The following is a 25,980-nucleotide window of genomic DNA, read 5'->3' as shown; positions in this document are numbered from 1 at the left end:
ATATTATTGTTGTTCCATAATTACTGATAGCAAAACTGGAGGAGTAGTAAATGGATCAATTTGATTCTATTATGAACAGACGCAATGTTTTTTCCATAAATGTTTAAATATAAATTTGATGATACCTTAATTCGGAACACACTGTAATAGGTACGGACAATAGTAATAGACAGAGTGAAGCGTGGCGGTGTCCGGTTTAATACAGCTATTATTCAAATATGGATATAAAAGCTAACGAATAGCTACCCAACTGTATAGGTAAACCTCTTTGCCTTGGAATGATCCAAAGTATAAAACAATGCCGAGATGGTTGAATTCTATCATAAAAAACACATGAATGCGGAATTACAAGCCACTTAGAGCGTTTGAAGTGACGATGATGCCACATTTTCATCGGGACTGGCTCAATAAGGCTTCCTTCTAATCACCCAATCAATACATTAAAGCCATACTACATTTTTGGTAGGTATAGTTTACATATCGGGGGTGACTTAACGACTACGCGTTAGTAAACATGAGGCACCGTATTTTTTATTATTAAAAATAGGAATATTATGAGCTTAGGTTAGCTCAAGTTATGTCCGCTTTTTTTTTTATAAAAAAATAACCAAGTATAAATTTAACCTTATAATTATATTGTTTTGTGTTTAAACATATTTACTTATTTAATATTGTGGCATATAATATAACCTAACGTTTTGGTTGAATGAAAATACATCCTTCCGCAGCTCTAAAGATGACCAGCGCTAAGTCTTTGATAATAAATGCTGAGTGGAGACCAGGTACGGACCGAACACGGCATTTGTATTCTTTGCTTATTTTTATGTTCCTTGCGTGTTAAATAAATAAACAGCTAACTCTTAAAATTGTATTTTTATGTAAAACTTATACGCAACATTTACCTTCCAATGTGTTAAAAGACCATCGCGTGTACTTCAAATATTTTATTGATAAAATAAGGTATCAAAGTAATGTAAAGAAATTTAGTTTAAAAAAAAAAAAAACAAAAAAGCCGCCCGAACAGGGACTTGAACCCTGGACCCTTGGATTAAAAGTCCAATGCTCTACCGACTGAGCTATCCGGGCTTGTAATAAATATCGTAAAATAGAGGATTGTAATCTGTATTTTTGACGGTCTCGTTTGTGAATGAATATGTTGGCTTATATTGATATTTTAATGTATAACATGTAAATAAAACCTATATTCTGAATAAATAGTTATCATGAACATCAGACATGAATTCGTACACAGCTGTCGAACTACTAAGTTCATGTGAAATGGTTAATTGAATTATGAAATTTTTTAATACTAGCTTGTCCCCGCGACTTCTTTCTTCTTTGTTGTTTATCTGTATATTATAAGCATTTATTTTCATTATATATATAAAGATAGCGATGTGTGTTTTGTTGTAGTATATTTATTTATTACTCCCGTTTGAATTTGACGTTTTAAAATCGCTTGGGTACCATTTTTTTCTCACACTATAAAGTCTTCCCGTCTCTAGCATGGCAGCTTTTTCGTCAAATTTCATCAAGATCGATTTAGCATGTGGGCCCAACATGGCAAATACATAAACACCCTGTTGCATTAATAATAGTACGTAGTATCACATACATCATAGTCACAATAGAGCTCTCAATATTAAAATGTCAACCTAACTCGTGTTCCAGTCGGAAGCCTAGTATTGGAAATAAGGATGATAGGACAAAAGTAACAACAAGCACTGCTTCTTTTCCATGAAGCCTATCAAAGTCAATAGATTTTTAGTTAAAATCAGTAATTATTAGTTTAGATCAGGTTTTTTCCATTTCGGTGGAAGTACCTAAAAATCGGTATCTTATTACCGCTACCCGCGATTAGAGAGAAAATCTGTCGTTTTACATGCTTAATTACACTTTTTTATTTTGCCAACTTCTTGTTCTGAATTACTTAGAATGTTTCTACGGCATTTTTAAATTAGATGCAGTGAAATATTGATTGCATAATTTGTATTTAATATTTTGATGGGAAACATCTATTTGCGCGCCTTGTCAGTAAAATCAACCCGTATGTCGTCACTGCAAACGGCATGACGCTCGCTGTTGACGTCATGCAACCGTCTCAATTCATTTGTGTGTGGGCGCGTGTAACATAGAATACTAACAGAAGGCCGGCTCCATACAACAAGCGGAACCATATATTGTTTTTTTTTTTAACGAAACTCTTGTATTTTTTATTATTTTCTTTATTATTTAATATCCTTACTAATATAATAAATGCGAGAGTGTGTTTCTTTGTTTGTTTTCCTTTCTTTACGTCCTAACAAAGCCACGAATCAACTTGATTTTCGGCATAGAGCTAGTTGTAAGGACGGAGAGTAGCATAGGCTACTTTTATTCCAGGAAAATAAACGGTTTATAAAAAAAACACAACAAAGAGATCGCATTAGTGATAAGACCGCCTTTGCACGCTCTATTTTCTTTTCTGAGTTTTGTGTGTTCAATAAAGCTCTCAAACAAACAACTAGTTAACTGTAAATTCTAAACTTATAAACGTATAATTAAATGAATCTAGCTTAGTTTTATTTTTAGAATGTATGACTTGCCATGTATAAATAAACATTTGAATTTTTTTATTCGATAATCATCCCTGAGTTACCAGGACAGCAGAAGGCCTTTAAAAATGAGCCGAGACCTTTTAGTGTAAGAGATGTACTACTAACATGTTTATTTCTGCCGCTAAGCAGCATTATTGTAATGCTGTGTTAAGGTCTAAAGCGTGTTGTTGCCGATGTAACTTAAAGCACATGAGGCTTAACACCTACACCTAAATTTGATGGATACGGGGCGACACGTTACGGACTTGTTTTTTTCATGGCTTAAGAATTGTAGCTATGGTTATAGGCAATGGTAACGGTGCTGGAATTGCAGCACTCTACATAAAGCGGTGATAGCACAGTGGTTAGGAGCTCGATTTCACTTTAGGAGGCCCGAGCTCGAATCCCAGCACCTCTAACTTTTCTAAGTTATGTGCGTTTCAAGTAATTTAAAATATTACTTGGTTCGACGTTGAAGGAAAACATCGTGGAAACCTGAGAGTTCTACAATATGTTCACAAAGCTATGTGGAGTCTACGAATCCGCACTGGGCCAGCGTGGTGGACTACGGCCTTAACCCTTTCTTATTGTGGGAGGAGATGCGTCGCCTGTAGTGGGCCGGTAATGGGTCGATATGATGATGATGCTACATCTTAAGTTTGTTTCTATCCAGTTTCCAATCGAATTTCATGTTTATTCTTCTTTATTTATTTTCGTGAGGCAATTTTGTGTGAAATAGAGTAGTTTATTTTTACGCATATCATCTCCCTGATTATTTTCTAGTGTTGCCCGAGTGGCGATGACAGCGCCGCGCGGCGGGTGGCCGTCATCCAGCTGTCACAAGCATTTCGAAAACAATACCATTATTTCAATGTAATAACTATCGCTATTGGGTGTCTAAAACATAAGGCTTGTTTACGTTCCATATTGTTCAATCTCGCGTGTAATAGCCATGGAGTTGTTTACAATATGAATAGCTAATTTGTTGAATAACTACGTTCTAAATGTTAAATTATATTATAATAGTTATTTGCAAGGATGGATTGGATGGAAGAGAATATTCGGGTTAGAGGAGTGGATAGTAAAGGGACGGCTGGAAGAAGTGTTAGTGCCGACCCCGATTATTGTTTCACTGTTATTTATTTTTAATACAGATGTTCTTGTAACAGATATGGTTTAAAAATATTTATAAATGAATGAATTAAAATATGCAAAGTTATTCTTAGTTTTATCTCGATTAAAAAGTCCGACAGCTATAAAATGAAAATTAATTCGAGCTAAACCATTTTTTAAATAGCTCCCAGCAACTTTGACCCCATACAACTACTAATAAGTATATGATATTTTCTTCGTATGCTTTACAATACGATAAATAAGTACATAATTTTTGGGTTATAATTGTGTACCTATACTTTTTACCTAGTTACCGTTCCACTGCTAGATACTACTTCTTTTAAAGCTGTTATTATTTTGTAAAGATTATGCATAGTTAATTTTAATGCAATGTTTTGCCAATAACAAAAGAATGGGTCAGTAGCGTCGCATCACTCGTCCGTGCTTTTTACTTTAATTGGTTGGTGTGTGTGAGTATTTGCGAGTGACTCGCTGAACTAGGCTACATCCGCAGAATCTACAGTTACCAGCTAACCTAAGATAACCTAGCCCGCTTGCCTGCTAAAATCTAGGACTGCATATCACCACGAATCCAGGCCGAACTAATATCGAATTTTTAAATTTTTGGGTAATAGGTACTCGGATTCAATCGTAAGAAGTGAAGGAAGAATCTGAAATTTGGTCTTTTTTAGTCTTAGATTAAAGTTTGATGATAAAAGGCTTAGAAATACCTTATTTTATTGTTGAGTTTTTAGTATTCGATATGAATTTCACTCTGGTAACTTAAGCCGGATTTCATAAAAAGGGCACACGAAGATAGATAGACTGAAACCCCGTCTCACCCATTCCCGAAAACCTTTTGAGAGTAGAAGTCAAATTATACAAACGTTTAGTTAACCTTAAAAGTAACATTAACTTTGAAAAAGTATTTTTCTTTAGAGAAAAGCGTAGCAAGTGGTTTTCGCTATTTTGTTCACGAAAGTTGCTTAATATTCCCTTTTTGATTTTATTTTGCTTTCTGTTTTTACCCCACCGGCGCCTTGCTCTCATAAACCCACCACGAGATGGCGTTGCTCGTTTTATTGCCGGATCGCACAACAAGCAGTAATGGAGGACTACAATATTGACAGACCATTAATTCGACAGGAAATTGTGCTGAAGCCGCGATCGTTGCAGGTGATTGTGAACTTTTCAAATTAGCCGCGTGTTCTGCAGTTGTTTCTACTTCAAATAGATAGTACCTATACAGTAAACATGCCGAACGAATAAAATAAAGTCGCTTTCCACTGGGTACTCCGTTAAATCAAGCAACGGGTTTTATGAGGTTTTTACCATCGTATAGATTTTTTTTTCAAAGATGGCTTATGTCTGGCCTATATATAATACAACCTAATAAAAATTATTATTATCTTTGTAATTGAGTATTACGTAAGTTTATAATAGCATAAATATATATCATAAATATCTATAGTACTGTATTATAGTATATAAAAATTTATATCGGTATTTTGTAGTTAATATGTAAATGTATTATGTATGTCCATGTAAGTTTATTTTATTTTTTGTAACATCCTTTATGCACCAACCACTTTCCACTTTTTTATCGGCATCGAACGCTCAGGTTGCCTTTAAAAGATCACTTTTAGTGATAAGGCCGCCTTTGCACCCTAGCACTAAGTACTATTACTGTTTTCCTTGTGTTTTCCCTATTGTGTTGTGTTGCAATAAAGTTTTTCTATTCTATTCTATCCTAATTATTATTATTTATTTTACAAAAAAATCATATTTTGCAAAACCAAATTGCTGAAAAATAAAAAACAGCTTTTACTATAAGCAGTGGCTATACTCTTTTTTTTTCTAATATACATATATCTACAACCTACAAGGCGGGTCTTTAGTAGCAAATAAATTCTAGTCTTGATCTATATGGTACTAATCTATATTTTTGTAATATAGTCATTTAATATCATTTATTATAATAAATAAATTTACGATTAAAACTGAAAACTGACCGTGTGTCTATTTCTTTATAAACGATTATCGCATCATCAAAACTAAGTTTACCCCAAAACGAGGTAAATATGAATAATTAAGGCTATATACGTGTAAAAGTGTGTGTGCGTTTAGCCATTATTGCATGCAGAAAACAAAACAGTGAAAAAGCCCCTCACACATCTCACTTCAAATCCGCGGATGGTTTCTAGCTCACAAACCTTTCCCCTTTTCCCCATTTTATAGTAAGCATTTAGAACATTAGAGGTATAATAATTACTGCCAACTGCTAACTTGAAGTTACTCACTGTCTGTTCAACAAGCACTAGTACAGTGCAGCGCAGTGATTTTTGATGCTTTAATATTAGTCGTGTGCACGGTTTCTGCGTGTTCATAATTCTGTGTATTGCTATATGCCGCGATTATAGATAAGGCCATTGAGTAGGAAGGTCGTTACTAACATTCTACATATTACACATAATATTGTTATTTTTATTATTATTATTATGTAGGTACTCTTAGCGTAAATGCAATATTGTTGGCATTGAAGGTAAGTGTCCAGAAATAAAATGTTCCAAAGAAACCTTTTCTTGTTTATTTGTAGCTCCGAATAGCCATCCACACTCGGCGGCGTCGGATGGACATATTCTTTTAATTAAGCCACGCGGAAAGCGTCGTAACTTTTACGATCTTCGTGATTTAACTATTATTTGTCATCAATTTTATGGGCCCTAAAGCATTACTGTGCTGTTGGAAATATAAAGCCTACAGCTTAATAGATAATTCGTTCGCAACGAGTAGGTTTGTAATTAAGTTATTCTTGATTCTTTATATATAAATAAGTGACTTTAAAATAGTTCTCTAATAACAGCTGGATATAACAAAAATCTAATCGATATCCTATGTTATACGAATATTTGCATTCCATTGCTATACATTTTTTATTACCAGTCTTACAATGTAAAAAATATTTTCGATTCTTTCTTATGTTGAAAATAGGAAAATTTAATTGTGTACATAAAATCCAAAAAACCGTGAGTAACGGTCACGAAATAACGGTCTGACGGAATGGGTACAATTGACGGAGATAATATTGAGTAACATCGCGTCGTATAACCTGCTTCTAGGTTTTTGGTTCATTTTATCAAAGACAGTTGAAAGTTGTATATCAAACAACCAACAAGATCAAAGAAATTAAATTTAACATGCGTAGCGGCCTCTAGTGATGAGTAGAAGTAAACATAATTATTCCTATCGCTTAATAGATGGCGCTGATGACGGAATGGGTACAATTGACGGAGATAATACGGACGGAGACGGAGAAACTAGCACCATCTGGGTGAAGACTATGTACTCTTTCTAATAGTTCTTAGTGTTTGTAATAGATGGCGCTAATTCGTCATTTTGTGAACAAATATTAATTTATACTAATAATATGGGTTCAGTCATATTTACCTCCATGTTAAATTAGTGTGTTTCCATTTCTCGCCTTGCACCGCAAACCGCTTCTTTCTTCTATTGTTTTCATCGTGCCCGGGCTCCCGGTCTGGTCTTCCGCATCTTTTCTTGCTCATAAGTTCTTTAGTGGCGTGGTCTATCACCCCCGTTACAGGAATGCCACCGAATTCCTGAAAATTTAGAACATGTTAATCTAACGAGTTTTTACACCAACTATGATAGAATAGAATTCTAGCGGTTTCTTGTTTTTTTTACTAACATATTTATCAAGTTAGTTTTATACATGGTAACGCACGATCCAACTAAATATTTAACCGTTTTAACGGGTAATATCATTAAAAATGTCCATATCATATAGTTCCTGCATAATTCTACTTGTACTGAGTTAGAGGGCTATCTCCCAGTAGTGCAGTCAAAATCGGTTCAACCATCCAACAATCAATTGGACCTTTATTAAAGCCACTTATTTAAACACTGATATTAATCTGTCAAAATTCTTACAAAAATCAATAAATATATTACTTATTATTTATTGACTGTACTTGTAATAGAAAACTACATACTTTTGAATTAGTTTTGGCATAAGATCATAAAAAAAGAAATGATAAGTGCCTAACGTCTTTTTCAAAATGTACCCTTAAAATTATATCTATAGAAACGACAACAGTACCAACTGTCACTTCTTTTTCAGTCGCAATCTGTCACTCTAGTTTACTTTACTGTTTGTGTAATGAAACTGATACCATTGTGACGTTTTGCGTTTCCCAGGATTTTTATTCTTAACCAGATTTATAGCCATCTCTTCGGCGCTTTTTCCTGGGCGAATGGACGATGACCGAACCGGGAATGAAATTGGAACCCGATTTATGAGTAAATAAATATTCATACTAATAATACAATTGCGAATGTGTGTCTGTTTCTAGTAAATCTTCTAGTGACAAAACTCTTTCGGGCAGTACTAACCCTATTCTTATTTCTTTCGCCAAACAACATTGCTGTGTTCTGGTCTGAATGCCGTGGCCTCCGGTGTGGTTATATGCACATGAGGTTTAATAACAGGTTGAGAATTATAATGATATACTAACTTGTAATGTTTTGATGGCAATCCTGAAGTCGTCTTCGTAGGACTGCTCAACGTCTTCCATCAGCAAGTTGCCCACCTCGGGTTTTTCTTTTTTTAGATACCCATACATTTCCAGGTAACTTCTCTGAAATAAAGAAAATAAATAGTTAGGTTGACTCTCTTAAATTAAGTAACGTAAGATAAAGCTCTCTTGTTCTTTTCTGAGATGAACACCTAAATCTAAATCATGACCTTAATGAGGCTAAAGATGATGATCATATTAAACGACGTTTCATTGTTATACGTTATTTTTCGGGTTCCGTACAATATGAGATAATGCGACTTCACATGCGACATCCTTATTCCATCAACTATTGACTGTGTTGATTATATTGCCATTTTCACAGAGGAGTATTAAAATGGTCAAACGGGGGGTATAAATATTGATTTAAGTTTGTTAAGCAAAAATCTGAAATAAGTACAGTCAATGTAGGTTTCTGTTCGGTTTAATATTAAAGCTAAATTTAACTAAAATAAAAAGAATCGTCAGTCAATAGAGGTAGACACATGTACTTAAATATATAGCGAAATTGGATAAATTTGTCTAGTTTGCAAAGTTATCTGAAAATCACGCTAATACAAATAAATGCGTTGGAAATCGGATATTTAAGGTATCAATTTCGTGGTGTTAGAGGAAATGAGTTGAATGTATTTAGGTGAAGCATTGTAATGAAAATATTTAAATTGTGACCCGTTGTCAAACATCCTCTACTTAACAAATGTGGGACTACAATAGGGTACACATAAATATCTCGATTGAAATAGTAAATGAATAACAAATGAACGCTATTGTGTGAAGACAGCAATATATCCTTATAGGTATGACTTGAGCGCGTGTCTTTTTTTATTTGCATAGGACCACTTTATATTATAGACAGAATATGATTCTAAATTAAATCTCAGTATCATCTATCATCCATATCATCCATTTTTCTCAAGTCTATATACATATTTATTATTTGAAAAATCTACGAGGTGCAATACATTACTTGACACAATAGTTTTATTATCTTTGCGGATTTTGTTTTAAATTTTTCACAAAAGACTTGACTGCAATCCCACCTACTGGTAAGTGATGATGCAGTCTGTCAGATGAATCAGAGTAGAAAGATCTAAGTAGGCAGGTACCTGTGCCTCAAAAAAGGGTCATATTAACGCACATTAAAGTGTCATTGTCAACCGTCATCATCAATCTTAGGTAGATAAAGTTCAGATTTTTTTTATAATACCTTTTCGATTAAGTTACCTTATGCAAAGCACGTCTTCTTTTATTCAGCTAGGGAAAAATAGAGAACGGCCAACGTGTAATCGTATGTTGTTTATCTACGTCTGTTAGCCAGGAATGTATCCAACGACTTTAAGTATAATCGCAAAACTTGTCCCATGTCCAAACAAAGACTGTTAGTAGCCTTGTGCGCCCACACGTTCTGTTTTGTTGGCCATTTTTTAAAGAAAAGAAATCCTCAACTTTATTGCTCTAGAGATGACTGTTTGTATGTATTCGTTACTCAAGGTTACCACTATACAGTGCAATAAGTTTTCAAACAGAATTTAGGAAAATCAAACGAATAGCAGTTATTCGTTGAGCTTACTGCACTTTGGGCAATATACAAAACTAAAGACCATACCATAACAATTGATAAATAATACTACTGTTCGACTGAACCAACCCAAGGTGACTATATGGTTAACTTGTATGCGGTAGTAGAGTGAGCAAGATATATGTAATCACTTAACCTGGTGAGATCTGCAATAAGTTCTTTCATTTCTAGTTGCGCTAATTCAAACAGGTTCCTATTCAATTTGGCGAGGCAAAAAGGGCAGTATCTATAAGCAGTCACAAGGGTGCCCTTAAACTTAAACCCAAGTTTGAAGCCTCTGGAACTGGTTTTGTGATCTGCCACACGATGGAACTGGCACCCGAATCCATGAAATGTTAACGAGAGATGAGAACTTCTTAGTATCTCATGCATTTGCCGTTGTAAATTATTTTCCTCGTACTGTATGACAAAAATCTTTCAAAGCATATTAATATCTCAGTGTAGGGTTGGGACTTATTTAGATCATATTATGATCGGCCATGTTGCTCGAATGCAGGTTCACTAGCTTTTACGTTTACTGATTCATGTTTATTATAATAACAGTGTCTGATGGCTTAATGTGTTCTCCAACAAAGCCAATTTCCTTACTTCGGAGATTTCCTTGGTCCGGAGATTTTCATGAATCGAACCCAGTACATTGTCGCAAAAGAGCTTGCTGACCCGTAGAATAATGAGGCAGTCCGGAATGCACGATATTACAAACGAAAATAAATCGCTTACAATTTTCATTTGCGTTTTTCGTACAATATCAGTTTGAGCATAGTTGATACTCAGAACTAACTGGTCAGAAGATATGATGACCTAATTATTAAATTAAAACGATAACATTGTGGCCATACTCGCGAATGACGACCACAGTCGACCGCTTACCTAAATAGGCCATCCCATCCGTGATATCTTTGACCCATCGAACACGGAATTAAAAGAAGTAGTCTGCCTAATGAGATTCGCCAATTAATTTAGGGCCATTAAAGGACAAATAGGAAGCATCACGCAACTGAAAGTTCAGGTGCTTAGTGTCCTAGATTTGGTAGGAGCGTTTTGTGGAACAACGCCTGTTAAATGGGCACGTACTTACAGATATTTGCGGAGAGCACGCAACAATGCAATTAGATTGAGAGATCTAGATTTATTTAAAGCACTTATTATTTGTTAGAGATTTGGAATTTCTATTTTGGGCCTGAATTGAAACTAAATTCCTAGTTGAGCACTGACAAACTTGTGCGTCCACATTCGACTTGTTTAATTTATCTTTAATCCGCAAAAGATGCACTGATCGATAAATAGGTACATCAAGTCAAATTAAGTACTGATATTTTAATCGTTAGATAATCCACCTGTCAAATAAATTTCACCAATTTCCTATAAAGTACTGTCAAAATATCATGTACTACATCAACTTAAAGATTATTTGGTTGATTGAAGTCTCACTAAGAATTAAATATTAAATAAGTGTAATTACATTAAAAATAAAACAGTTTTATTTTCATATTTTATTCTATTGCAGTGAATATTATGTTATTCAATTCAATACAATAGAAACCGTTTTAATAGGGCCCTATAGCTTCTAAATGTTACATCCACGTTAGCCTAAATCTGTCATTTTACATGGAAGATCTAAGTGATGGTTGTGTAATAAAAATAAGATCTGCTTTAGGGCTATGCTACATTAAGAGCACAAATATGTAAATAATATTCATTGTAAATTTGGACACAAAGACAGCCAATTCTCATGTCGCAAATAATGACTAGAAGTAGAGTTTGTAATACTAATTTTAAATTTTAGTCCGTTGACGGCCCATTGGCGCAGTTTGCAGCGACCCTGCTTTCTGAGTCAACGGCCCTGGGTTCAATTCCCACGACTGGAAAAATGTTTTTGTGATGAATTTGTATATTATAAGCATTTAATGTATATTATTCATAAAAATATTCATTAGTCATCGTAGTACACCACACAAGCTACGCTTACTTTGGGGCTAGATGGCGATGTGTGTATTGTCGTAGTATATTTATTTATTATTTATTTATTTAAAAAAATTATACATAATTTGAGATTCTAAAACCAAATCAAATTTCTGAAACTGACAAATTGTAAAAAAAATATTGTTATCTAAAATGTCCAAAATTTATTATTGATAAAAAACAATTAAAAGCGGCAATAACCATCAAATCTGAGATTACTCATTTGTCGTCAAACATTGGAGGTACCTTTAAAATACTGTTAGGTACAGGAATTAATTAACAATCGACGAATTATACAATTATATCTTACTTATTTGGGTCTGAAGTAATTTTGATAAATTGAAAGGCAGCGGTTTTGGCAGTAAATTTGAAAATGGCAATTAATTAACAAGGCTCTGATGCCAACGATAAATAACGGTCTTAACCTAATTATTGACATATTGGCATTGTTTTATGAGTTCATTGGGGCAATTTGCATGAGTTATTGTGATTCTCTATAGAATCTATAGGTCCGTTGACCTGGCTTACTTTATAGTATGGGGCTGTGTAAAGTCCGAATGGATAAATTCTAAAACTAAATAATTTTAATCGTTCACATTCATTCTCATCCATCTGGTATTTTTCCACACACTCCAGAATTTGGTTGTTATTGTAACTAATTTATATTTTTCCTAGAGTGGGTTACTTCTAAAGTATCAATTAAAACTACGAGTATATTTTGCCTTTCTAAATATTTAAACTTCTTCAATTCCCAAATGTTGAGCTTCTAAACTAAATTTGAGGTAATTACGAACATTAGCCTTGTGTAATTTACTTCGGCCTCCTTTTCAGGAGGAACGAATTCCTACTACGAATCCGACACGCAGTTCTCACTTTTCGGAATTATGTGCGTTGATAAGTGATCTGGATATTTTTTTATACACATTTCCCTGAAAAGTGACGTGAATGTAAAAAAAATAAAAAAGAAGGTAACCAATACCTTCTATTTTTGAACCTTGCGACAACTGACGTTAAAATTGGGAAGCAGTAAATAGGTTAAGCAATTAGATATCACTCGTTTTAACGGTAAAAGAAAACATCGTTAAGAAAGACTGCATACCCAAGAGTTCTCCTTAATGTTCTCATAGACAGTGAAGTCTGTCAATCTCAGAGGAGACCCGTGCCCCGTAGTGGGTCCATAATGGGGTGATAATGAATAATTCCTAAATGTCAAGCTTCTATAAGTTATATTGGAGGTAAGAACACTACATAGACTGCTGCAACAATTAGAAAGAATAGTCCATAATAAGTGAGTCCGTCTAATCTTTTTTTCATAATCATTAGCAGCGTTCATGGTTATACGATTAGCTTAGCAATTAAAATGTCTTTTGTTCGTCGCTGTACCCCCGTGTCTTTCAACATTGTTCAACATTAACTAATCAAGCTACAGAGGGTTGGGCTGGCGTACCCGCTGACATCTGTCGGCACTTCGACCGTCATTACCCTACCGGGAGTGGGTAATAATGGCCTGGGCTCTTCATGCGTTGAAAGTCTCGAACATGGGGTTAAATCGATTTACAATTGATAGCTTCTCTTTTGTTGTTATAAATGTTTTGTTCGTTGGTGGTTATGTTTTAACATTAAAGAAGGTTTTAAATGACAAGGATTTAATAAAGTCTTATAACTTTAAGTAAATATAGTACGGAATAGATCAATTTCTTAACAGCAAAGATTCATGGAACGGAACGGCTTTATATAAGCTGTCTGCACTTAAATTTTCTTTAACATAATGTGGTAAGTTAGTATTGAGATGTAAGACGGTAAATATTTATAGGTACTACAAGAAACTTTGGAAGGCTTTTAATTATTACTTTGCAGAGAAAACCAACTTGACTAGCCACACTTCTTATAAAAAATGTTATTGATTTCGGGACAAAATAATATGTTAAAATGCGCTTAAATAACTCTCAAATCATTTTATTTTCATAGGTTTGTAATTTTATAGCCGCCATAAATCAAAAACTCACCCTGTGTAATAAATCCGTATCATTATTTTTATAATTGGGTGGTGGAAAATCAGGAAAACGGAAACTTTAAGTCTTTCCTTAGTTTATTTCTTTGCTTATTTAAAACATCGCCACAACTTTTATGTAATCTCTAGGGCTCAGATAAATAGTCATTGCTTAGCGACGGCTTAAGCCAAGTAACTGTTTACCATCTGTTCTCATAGACAGTTCTTTATAACCTGCTTTTGTTGAAAGTCAAAGTAAAACTAAGCCAATGTTTAACAGAGACAGAGTTGAGAGTACAGAGTGTGGACAAAGTTTTGCACGACTAGGACTTAGGATTCTATTGCTAAGCGAATCATATAAGCCAAAACATTAATGACTCCCACGTCTCTCAACTCATTACTATCCTTAATCGTCGAACAGATGTTCTTATAACAGATGATGTATTGACCTAATAACCGTTTTAAACTAGTACCACTATAAAACTTAAATTGGTCATCAATTTGTCGTTTGCATCGTTATTATTTGATTCTCGAATCTATCAGAATATCCTTATTAGTAATAATCATCTAAATGTTTAATACATAGCTTATTTAGTATTTATCAAATAGTATATATTTTTCCTACTATTTTGGTAATTTTTAGTGCACTACCGTTTATTTTTAAATTGTTAGAGAAAAATAAAAACAAACTGATACAAAAAAATATTGTGTTTAATTATATTTTTTTGTCGCACTTGTTTTTTTGTGTTTTTAAAACGTACTTTACACTAAAAAGCTATGAAAAGATTATTTACATTATAAGTAAGACAAGTAAGAAAAATAGACTTTACCTAGCAATATTTAACAAAACAAGAAAGAAAATATACTTGAATAGATATTATCCAATTACCTACTTGTTAAAGCAAAAGTATTAATTATCCGAATTATAACGATAGTGCTTCGTGTATTTTGAAGGTCAACTATAATACAGTAGAAACCTTATGAGTTGTTATTTATTAATACACAGCCCTGTAATACCTAACGACGAACAAGACTATTGTCAACGACCTCCCTGGTGCAGAGCTGACAACTGTGGTTAATAATGGGAGGTCCTGAGTTCAATCCCCGGGGTCTGGTCAGGTGGGATGCTTCGCCGTTACGTGACGTGTCGCCAAGCGATTTAGCGTCCCGGTACGATACGCCATAGAAACCGATTAGGGGTATGGGTTTAATTTATCTGCTATACCCTTAATAGGTTAGCCCGCTACCATTTTAGACTGAGTAAAGAGCTAACTAGTGGAGGTAAAAAAAAAATCCGTACATTAATTTTAGTGAAGACCAGTCTGCATAAGATTTGTGGATTTCAAATAACAATATTACGTTATTGGAAATCAATCATATTTCTTCTTGCGGAATGTAGAATAATCCCACCCGTCATTAGATAATAAATTCAGCATCGAATTAGAAACGCAATTCCATGCGGAATAACTAAGTAATGCTTATACGTACCGATTAAATTTAGCTCGTCTTCTTGGAACCAACAAATCATTCGCTGATCAATAACCATGTCAGTTTGTTTATATTATTTTTACCTTTTCATGGCTTAACCAAAATATTAATATGAAGTTTAACACAATTAAAATATGTCCAACATCCTGGAACGTCTAATACGTACTGCGGAAAAATAACTTTGCCTCACTGAAAAGATTCCATTTAAACAACGATCATCTAGGCCTCACTTATTTTGATAATAATACATAATTTGCATAACAAAACTAAGGAGGACAACGACGACGATATAATGCAGCAGCAATAACACAGTGTTATTATAAGTGCCTATAAGTCCTGAGAGTGTCAAAAATAGCCTTCCTTTAGAGCTATTTACGTTGAACAAAAGCGTATCAGCTTCATCGAGCCGTGAGAGGGAGACAATAGTAATCTGTTTGAATTTCGGGGGACAATAAGGGGCAGGATTTGCATTTCAAATCTGCGAGTGACACACGAAATTAAATGAAATTACTTTGTCGGCGGATCCGGCTTGTTCCGACGACTTTGACGTGCCCGAACTAAATATTGGCGGCTTGATGGAGGTTCGCTGGAAATCAATGCAGTAACCGCAGACCATTTTCCTGTACCTATACCTTATATGTACTAGATACCTAATAACAGCTGGCGTCAATGTAGAGTCTACTACAAATATTAATACGTAGGTACCTGACTTTTATACCACAAAAATTGTCTTCGAGTTGTAGTGATTCATTAATTTATTGTATCGTGTGGTGACGGCAGGTCAGAATACAGTTGTCACTATCCCTCCTCTTCACGCGGGTTTCTTGCAAGGTGACTTAAGGGAATATGATGGAGAACTGATCAACATAGTGATTATGGGCAAACCCTACCGTTGGGAGAGGCCTTTAGTCCAGCAGTGGACTGCTATAGGCTATTTATTGTTTCTTTTATTCGTAGTAGTTAGGTATGTTGTTTTGTAAATTTTTACACTTAATTCATTTTTTTGCAAGTTTTTTACGGTTAATAACAAAAGTGTGGACGGCAGATCACTGAACTCCATTGTTATTTTCTTACTAATATCATGGACTAACAAAACTATAGAACACATTTTTCAGAATAATATGCATAAACTATTTGACAAATTTCAGCAACACGTTTTAAAGGATTCATTACTAATGCAGGTGATATTCATACAACCACACACATGTTACAGTAAATATTTATACATATATATATATATATATATATATATATATATATATATGTGTATATTATATATAAATATACACTTTTTATTAAGTATTAGAAATATTGAGGAGCCCTTGAAATGTAGGGACTTTTATATCTGTTTGTAACAAACGAGCTGATGTCTAGACGTAATGTAAACTGAATTCACCGGCTTTTAGTTGTATAAAATTCCATGATCGACTTAAAATTGAAAATAGTCGTAAACAGATATTTATTACCTACTTGTATAGACTATTATTTTACAATACTTACTTCTACTGTTATTTTGTCAAGACTAAACGTTACGTTACACGTTAGCAAAGCAACTGAGCTGATTGCTTATTTATATTCTTGGAGGAGATATGTTTAAACGTAAGAAATTCAATTCAAAAATCGTTTTTATCGATTTATATCCTATAATATACTATAAACATAGTTTAGAAGTTAAAAGCATTATTTATTTAAAAAAAGAATAATAAATTACAGTGAATTACAGTCTTTACATATTCTTTATAATCAATAATTAGATTAAAACATTTGCATCCATCCTAAAAACTCCTATTCTTATTTATTTATTATCAACTCTTATACAAAAAGTTTTGAAATCATTAATTAATATATGTCCTTATATTGTAGGTACTTATTACTAAGTACGTAATACTAGTTTTTGTGTGAGAACTGGAATGCGGCAAAGGAATGTCACAGATTTCATGAGTACCTACTTACTGTTGCTTTGTTTCAGCTTTGGCAGCTTGCCATATTGCAGTTTATAATGGCTCTTAATTAAGGGAGTTGATAAGGTATTATGAAAAGCTTTAAAAATAAAAGTATGTTAAGTTTTCGTTTTTTGATAAAAAAGCATAGATATTGTCTAAATTGACGTCCGAATTTAATAATCAGTCTGATCAATAATGATGATTCTTTTCTACTGCTCCCTGTTGATAGGTATCGCTACTAAATTCAATCTGCCATCTGAAGATTTAGGTTGAGATTGATTAAAATCGGGCATTAGACCATTAAATTACGAATCGATTCACGAAACCGGGTATACCGCCGGAAATGTTATTATCATTAATATAGTTTTTTAATATGCCATATGAAAGATTGTATTTCCACCATCCATCCATCTTCTTTTAGTCACTTATTCTCCTTTCTCATCGGAGAGATTAGAGAGGGATTTAAATCTTTAGCCCACAATGCTTTTCTATTGCGGGTGGGTGGGCTTTTAACGTTTATTAACAAATTAGTGATAATTATCAGGACCCACGATGAACAATTTCCTAATTCTAGATGTACTGAGTACAACTTGTCCGTAACTTAACCCAATAGGTTCCTAAAAATATTAATGGTCTGCCCTGGGAATCAAACATAGGATAAAGTGATAGGTAGTCTCAAGGCATAGGCTGAGATTTAAAAAGCATGTTTAATCTAGACTTAGACTTATGAAACACATAAACCTGTCTCGTTTTGACACTGACTTGGTGAAAAAGATAATTAAAGTAGTGAAAGTAGTTGATGTTCTTCGCGTTTAAAGCCGGTGTCAAGCCAAAATCGTGGTGGGAATCACGAAATAAATAGTTTCTAAATAAAGGCTCGTCTAGGCTATGTAGCGTACATTATGATTCTATCTTGAGTAAAGTCAAACTACGAGTTATGTATAATCTTAGTTTATATATAAATCTTCTCACTATACCCTTATATTCGTTACCTGACGGTAACTTATATGTAAAGTTTAATTATATTCGCTTTTCGTGCCAACCAGAATCAATGCCAGGCGATGCCACTGAGATTGTTATCGGCTTCATGGAACGACGTCAAAGGCATTTAAACACACATTTTGACGCCTGGGTTGCGAACTTAATTGCGTTTTCACTGATACACATTCATGTTTATTTCGTTGTATTGCAGTGGATTAAAGACTGGAGCTTAAAGGTGTGTTGTACTACCTTTATGCCTAGGAGAGTAAGAAATGTCCCGGTTTTTACAAAATAAAATCTACCAGCCAACAGGTAAAACGCCTGAACGTAAAAAAAATCGTAAATTTCTTTGAGCAACCTTAAGGTGTAAGTTATTTTAATGCACAGAATTAAGATCACACAATAACCTTGTGCACGCCTAATAATTGAAGTATCGAAAACCTGTCTACTTTAGATTGGTTTCTCGAACAAGCGGTTGGTCAAACCATTTACCAGTTGACAGTAAACAAAATGGCAAAAAAGCAACATTCCGCGGGTGTAAATGCACTGCATACAATACTGAATGAGGATTCTGTATATTCTTAATTCACCAAGTTAATGTTGCCCTACACTTTGTAAAAATTCAACACCAGAATAGTTGAATCTTATTCATATAAATATAATAAAGGTTGTAGAAGAGAATTATTTTTTTTTCCATAAATTTGGTATTTTGATATTAATTTTTTGACGGCCGAGTGGCGCAGTGGGCAGTGACCCTGCTTTTTGAGTCCTAGGTCGTGGGTGCGATTCCCACAACTGGAAAATGTTTGTGTGATGAACATGAATGTTTTTCAGTGTCTGGGTGTTTATCTGTATATTGTAAGTATTTATGTGTATTATATTCATAAAAAAATATTCATCAGCTATCTTAGTACCCATAACACAAGCTACGCTTACTTTGGGGCTAGATGGCGATGTGTGTATTGTCGTAGTATATTTATTTATTATTTATTTATTTAATTTGATTTAAGCTTGCTTTCTGGAAACTGACATAAAGGCAACGTGGGAAAATTTCATAATTTCACGGGATATAGTAGCAGAAGAATTTAGACGAAGCTCGTCCAGAGAAATACTATCGCCATGACTATTTCTGAAGCCTGATTGCTTGGTTGCTGGTGTAATTACAAGCACCTGCCTCCTACGCCTCAGATTCAGGCCTTCTCTCGCCTCTTCTCGCACAGCAGTGAGATATAGGTATATAGACTGAGAGCTTTTCCTAAATATTCGATTTAACGATAGTATATATTTTAAAGTAAAACGTAGGTATAAGTATCAGAAAAAGATGTTCTATGGTTCACAAAAAAATTAGTACTTATATCTTTTTGCTAAATAAAAATAAAAAACATTTACTTATACGTACATAAGCTTTTAAAGAAATCTCGTGTTTTGTTCTTTTAACTCGATAAGGCATCGAAGTCAGTTAATTAATACCGATAGATACCATTTAAGTCCTACAATGAAAGTGCATCGCATTGCAAAGCTGGGCACGCTACGACTCTGGAATACGTTGAGGTGCGCATACGCAATTTATTGAGCGTGAGAATGCTGTTAAAACATATCTGATTTCCTATTAAACTAAGACTTTTTGTAATCTATACGACGGGACCTGTTGAATTTGCAGAAGCATGTTTCATCTCATAAGTTTAAATAACTTATTAGTTACATTACTTACTTCTAACTGTTTCTTTTCCTGTAAGTATGTTATACGTGCAATAGAGTGTTTCTTCTTCTACTTACGCCGGCATGAAAGATTACATACCGATTATCAACGTGGGTGAAGTTTTAGGTACGAGGCGTAGCTGAGTTCTTTAAGATTTATTCTAAGCTTTCAGCACACACAAGATAAAATAATTAATGTTGGGTATATTTTTACTACCACCCTCGCACTAGCGGTCTTATGAGTAAAATCCCCCGCAGGGGCAATATGAGAATTTAAATTCTAAATTATCTCCGGTTTGGTCCGGTGGACGGTTTCGGTCGTGACTGGTTACCATTCAGCGAACGAATAAGCATTCCGGTACGATGTCACATATGAACAGATTATGGGTTTAACGTTACTGCTATACCCCTAAAAGGGTTACTAGCCATCTTAGACAGCATTATCACTCAGCAATAGGTGAGATTGCAGTGGCGGCTTAACTTTTAGTGGAATAAATAAAAATCGTATAACTTAGAACTATAAATGAAATAAATGAATTTTTGTTTTGATTTTATTAATTTTTTTAAAATTCCGCCACAAGTTAGCTTGGCTGCTGGTAAGTGATGGTGCTGTCTAAAATGGTAAAGGGCTTAGCTGTAAGGAGTATGACAGTTATAGTAAACCCAAACATTAAGTCGGTTTCTACGCGACATCGTACCAAAACGCTAAATCGCTTAGTGACACGTCTTTGTCAGTAGGATGGTAACAAGCCACAGCTGAAGCCTCTCCTCCAGACATTTTGGTATGCAAATTGATTTGCAAACATTGCAGAATGGGATCCCGATTTTTTGATCTCGCCGTACTGGGTCGCCGTCACGGTGATGCCTTTCAGGACTACTCGTACTTGAAAGTCTTTTGTTATCTAATCACCATTATCAGTCGAGGTCCTAGTTTGAAAGAAAAATACCGTCTGTAACCCTATAATATCTACTGCAGCATAAAATTGATGCTCGCCTAGTGAATTCCATTCACGTGAGAGTATAAACTTAATGACCAATGAATAAGAAAAAATGTGTAAGAATATTTTTATTTACAAAAGCGACTATTATCTTGAATTAAATGCAAATTCTTATTACCTCTCGACTCTATTGTCTTTCTCGAAAACCACTAAATAAAATATAAAATAAACGAAATTAAAATCTTTGCAGAAGTGTACACAATATAATTCCGAGACGTTGCTGGAATAAGTATCATACAAAAATCAGTAGCGAAAATTCAGTCTCTATCTCAGACTTGAATTTTCGCTAGTAAAAAAAAAATTGGTTGCCTGTAAAGTCGGTATACGGGCGAAAGTTTTACGTGACAACGACTTTGAGTGGTAAAATAATTTTAATGTGAATATTCATTCGTATAGTAGGAAGAAGGATGAAATAATAGTAACAATTTAAAACATTTATTAATACAAAGAATTATATTTAAAACATTAATTTATACAAAGAATCTCGCACTGAATTTCATATTAACAAAATTTTATTTTTACCTTTACACATACATACGTATTTATATACAAATATACATACAATAACTTGCAATACATTTGCGTACAATGAAACAGCGTTTACTACAAAGGGACGCGTGCCTTTCACTTTTTATGTCTGTCTCTCTCGCTCTTAGGCGGGCTAACCATGCCCGAGTGGAAGGGACGCGTGCCTCTCACTCGCTCTCATTGTGAGCGCATAACGTGAGCGGAGCGTAACGCAGTTTCTTGAAGTGTCACCCGGCAAACCAATTTATAAGTCAAAATGATACAGTAAAATTTACAATTTAAGTTGAAAATCTTGGAAGTTTTCAAAGAGTTTCAAGGTGAAAAGATTGCTAGAACGCTATGGCATGGCTCTCGGAACGGTGCTGAGGCACCAAGTTTTTGTTATTGCCTCCGTGTAAACACTAAAGCTATGAAAAGACTATATGTCTTTTCATAGCTTAAGTTTTCATTGCTTTAATGCAAGCGGTATTTTAGATATTCAATCGGGTTCATTATATTTACGGGGTTTGTGAGTTAAGTTTATAAACTTACAATCCCCGTAAAAATAATGACATTTGTAAATTTTCTGTAAGAACATAATAAAGTAAGAAATAATAATACTGAAGAGTACATCCTGACATTTTATTTTATAGTAGTCCTAGAAGCTCTACCTAATTATTGCACTTAATTTTTTATCAGTGCCATTCTCATTATATAATGAGAGAGAGATATATATATATAATGAGAATGGCACTGATAAAATATATATATATATATATATATATATATATATATCTATATATAATAACCTGTATCCATACAACTTGTAAATGGAAACCGAAATAATACTTCAGAGGGTTTAGAGATACATTATTTACTGTCTCTGAGACTCTTAATAGTTTTTAAGTAACTACCATAGTTTTTACTGAAAGAAATCAGATACAGCCCCTAACATCACATGCAAGAAATAAATATTTCGAATTAATTTGTGTGGAAAAATAAATATGTTTCTTTTGATTCAAAATTTTTACAGGGTGATTCCTTGTGAAATATATTTATGCACCCTTTAACAGTATTTCGTCATTCTGTTACTTTTTGTACACAAAAGAATTTTGTTAAGTCTTGAGGTTGACCTAAGTGCAATTAATTGACAGAAAAAATACTTTTCACTTGTTTCGACGCATTCAATGAGACGAAAGTATGCACACCCTCCATAGATCTTCGGGGATAAATATTAATTCGTCGTTTCCTGTTTCTTTCGAGGCAGTTAATAAAATGACAAAGCTCGCTCCATTTGCTAACATTTTATAGGTGTCGTTTCGTTACCATTACTTTATTTAATGCAGTCTTATCGAACCTTTATCGAACAATGTCGTAAACTTTACAACTGTAGATATAAATTTAACACTTTATAACTTAATTTATATAATGCAGTCTAGGTGGGAAGGATGGTCACTTGTAGATTGGTAAGCATTTTTATTTATTAATAAAATGTAAATACTTATGTAATAAAACTTATATGTTCTATAAATATGCAACTTATATTTTATAGCCTTCCGTTTACACCCTAACTTAATTAAAAGAAGCTAAAAACGAGCCTATGGTTTATTTACCGGTGGCACCATTCCCGCAGCTTTGCACCCCCACAATCACCGGTTTACCGAGCTATGTGCCCCGCATTCAGATTCGTGACTTGTTGAGCTAAGTCGGTAGCTCTGGTTCCTCTACGGATTTCTTCGTTCCTGATTTCATACCGTAGATATATTCCAAGGATCATTCGGGCACCTATTGATTGACTTTGAGTCTTTTTATGGCTCCCATAGTTAGTGATCACGTTTAGAATCCATAAGGCCACCAACAACACACACTGCTCGAAGACTGGACTTTACAAGCGATGAGAGATTTTGAACAAATAGATCTTAACGAGTTTCGTGTTATCCAACAAGAAAAAATTGAAGAAAATTAATCACTACTGGAAGTTTTCTCCACCTGGCCGTGAAAAAGCTATTTGAGTATTTATTGCTCCTGATAAAATTATTATGTTGAATGTGTACGTCGTTAAATTTTGCATCAAATAAGTAACAAAAATATATTAGTTTACTATTCAATCATGTAATATAGTAAATATATTTCGTTTGAGAATAACAGTTCAACTTCGATCGTGAAAATTTTGTACAAGTTTGAATGAAAATTTCTTTATTTTATATGATAATTTTATGAAGGTAAATTGCTTAAACCTCATTTATATTTTGTATTCAAATATATCTTTTGAATGTACCTGCTTCAGTTTAATTCAAATAAGATATTGGGCACAGAGATGTCTACTATATCGATATTTATGTTTATTACCAACCAAAAGTAATATAAGATAAGTTACAAAACTTACTTATTATTAACTTATTGGTCTTAACTAACTCATCTTATGACAAAACTTATGACAATGGTTACATATCTTAAAACCCACACATATGTTCCTAAAATAGCTACTAAATCAGCTAAGCTCAAATTTTGGGTTTTTTTCTTTTTTTGGGTGTGTCAAATCAGCGTTAGGCATCTCGCGGATTTGTCAATAGTTTTTATAGCTACATAAAAGAGTCATCGAATGTTAAAATGTCATTTTTACCATTTGCAAAGCAAATACTTATTTGTTAAAATTGTGGTTGTGTACGTTTCTTTTTTTAAATATGTAGTTTAATAATCCTTTGCAAACAAACTTGGTAATGATTTTCTAAACTGTTTATTCTGCGGTCTTTTTGGATGACATTTTATAATTTATTTTGGATGGAATAACTCCATACCATCTGTTGGTACTATTCAGTTTAAGATAGTCAGTTGTATAGATGAATGAATCTATACAGCTGCCAATTTATATAAATCCAATAGATTTCTTCTGCAAGACTTCCAAAACCAACCCGCTGCGGCGGCACAGCTTTGTTGTTAGCTTTGTCAGCAGCCACCTATTTAAGTTCAGTTATACTAACCTCTGGAGTATATTTTAATAGTTAAGTTAATCTGAAGAGTATTTAGATCGTCTATTAAATTTTCATACCCACCTATTATTGATCATATTCGGTTGTAATATCAAAACCCACATTTAATATCAAGTTTTGACTAACTGTTATAATTTTTTTATAACTACTTACTGTCCTTATTTGACTTAATTGAGAAGTAACACCATGTATAAAAACATGTATTCATGTATTTTAAATTGTTTCGATTTAAAAGCGGAAGTTAAAATGTTTATTTTATTTTAGGTTAGGTTTTAACGTTCAGCTCACAATTATGCTAACCGGTAAGTAAATTGTTTCCTACGCTAAAGAGGTCTTCAGAGCAATAATTTATGTTTGAGAATTAAAGCAAATAAGTGATGTTACCTTAGAAATTACGCATTTCCTTTATGGCTTCATCATTATTTTTCCTAGTGTGTATTATTCTGTGCGAATGACGGTAAAGAGTGAATCAACGTTGCCAGCTGTGGTTCTTGTTATGACGCTTATGGTGAACGAGACTAGTAACTCTCGACATGGGTGTAATGTACAGACTACAGACAAACAATTATAGATGAAATTTAATTCTTTCATGCTCTCAAAATCAATCTGGCCACGTTTCGTTTTGGCTCCGACTCACATTAATTATATTTAAACTTTTCGAATTGTTTAGAATTTCCCGTTCATGGTGGGAACTTGGAGATTCAAATTATCTAGGAATATATACATCATCAAAATGCTTTAGACTGATTGAATGACAACCTTCAACCCAAACGGCAGAAAATAGAAATTAGAATAAGAATATTCTTTGAGCACCCTAAAGGTGTACTAAGAAAGGATTTTATGAATTATATTTTATGAATTTTATGAAACGGAATTCTGGTATATGGGCTTTATGCTCTAAAAATAAACTGCTAACATTGAAAAAAAGCGGAGGTTCTTTATTAAGTGTTCTTTTATATATATTTTATGGTAGTGCATCGATTTCAAATTGTAGGGGCTTTTCTAGTCAGTTTATTTTAAGATGTTTTTTCAATATTTATCTGCCAATACACAATATTCGATTCCATTGATTTTCTGTTACTTTCTAAACGTAATGATTGATTTTCTGTTACCTTCTAATACACACATTCTGAACTTAATAACAAATAAAATTTGAACTTGCACTTTCAAATTTTATTATGTTCATCATGAATGTATCAAAATTTACATCACAAACGTTCACTTCTTGCATAGTCAAAATGCGGAATCCATAGAGAATAATAATAGCCGATGATAATGTCCCAGTGGTACGATTTGTAACCTTTGTAATATCACGATTAATATTAGCTAATTTAGGAAAGGTTATTTTCTTAATTGGCACATGATTGTGTTTCAGTGGTTAAACATGAGATTTAACCCCAGTTGTTCACGAATTGGTCAATATTAAACGTTTCACCCCGAGCACAATACTACACCGTTAGTAAGAATAATTTTGTATTTAAATGCAATGAAAAATGTAATTTTTATTAAACAAAAAAGTATTTCGGGGTCCTAGCCCATGTCACAATAACTAAATGGATA

At 33.7% G+C, this 25,980-nt stretch overlaps 1 protein-coding gene and 1 non-coding gene across 3 annotated transcripts in view; both read right to left on the bottom strand.

Annotated features, from left to right (window-relative positions):
* Positions 1-25,980, bottom strand: part of LOC120628673 (matrix metalloproteinase-2-like) — a 236,229-nt gene that overhangs the window by 148,810 nt on the left and 61,439 nt on the right. For both annotated transcript variants that reach the window (XM_039897225.1, XM_039897226.1), the window contains exons 3-4: positions 8,225-8,347; positions 7,137-7,309 (exon numbers count right to left, since the gene is read on the bottom strand). In XM_039897225.1, the coding sequence (XP_039753159.1) occupies positions 7,137-7,309; positions 8,225-8,347 (296 nt within the window). The remainder of the gene's footprint in view (positions 1-7,136; positions 7,310-8,224; positions 8,348-25,980) is intronic.
* Trnak-uuu lies at positions 1,014-1,086 on the bottom strand. The gene has a single exon. It is a non-coding gene; the product is annotated as a tRNA-Lys (tRNA).

The sequence above is a fragment of the Pararge aegeria genome, chromosome 13, assembly GCF_905163445.1.
Source record: "Pararge aegeria chromosome 13, ilParAegt1.1, whole genome shotgun sequence".
NCBI lineage: Eukaryota > Metazoa > Arthropoda > Insecta > Lepidoptera > Nymphalidae > Pararge > Pararge aegeria.
The sequence above is the reverse complement of the archived record's forward strand: the minus strand, read 5'-3'. Positions and strand labels throughout refer to the sequence as shown.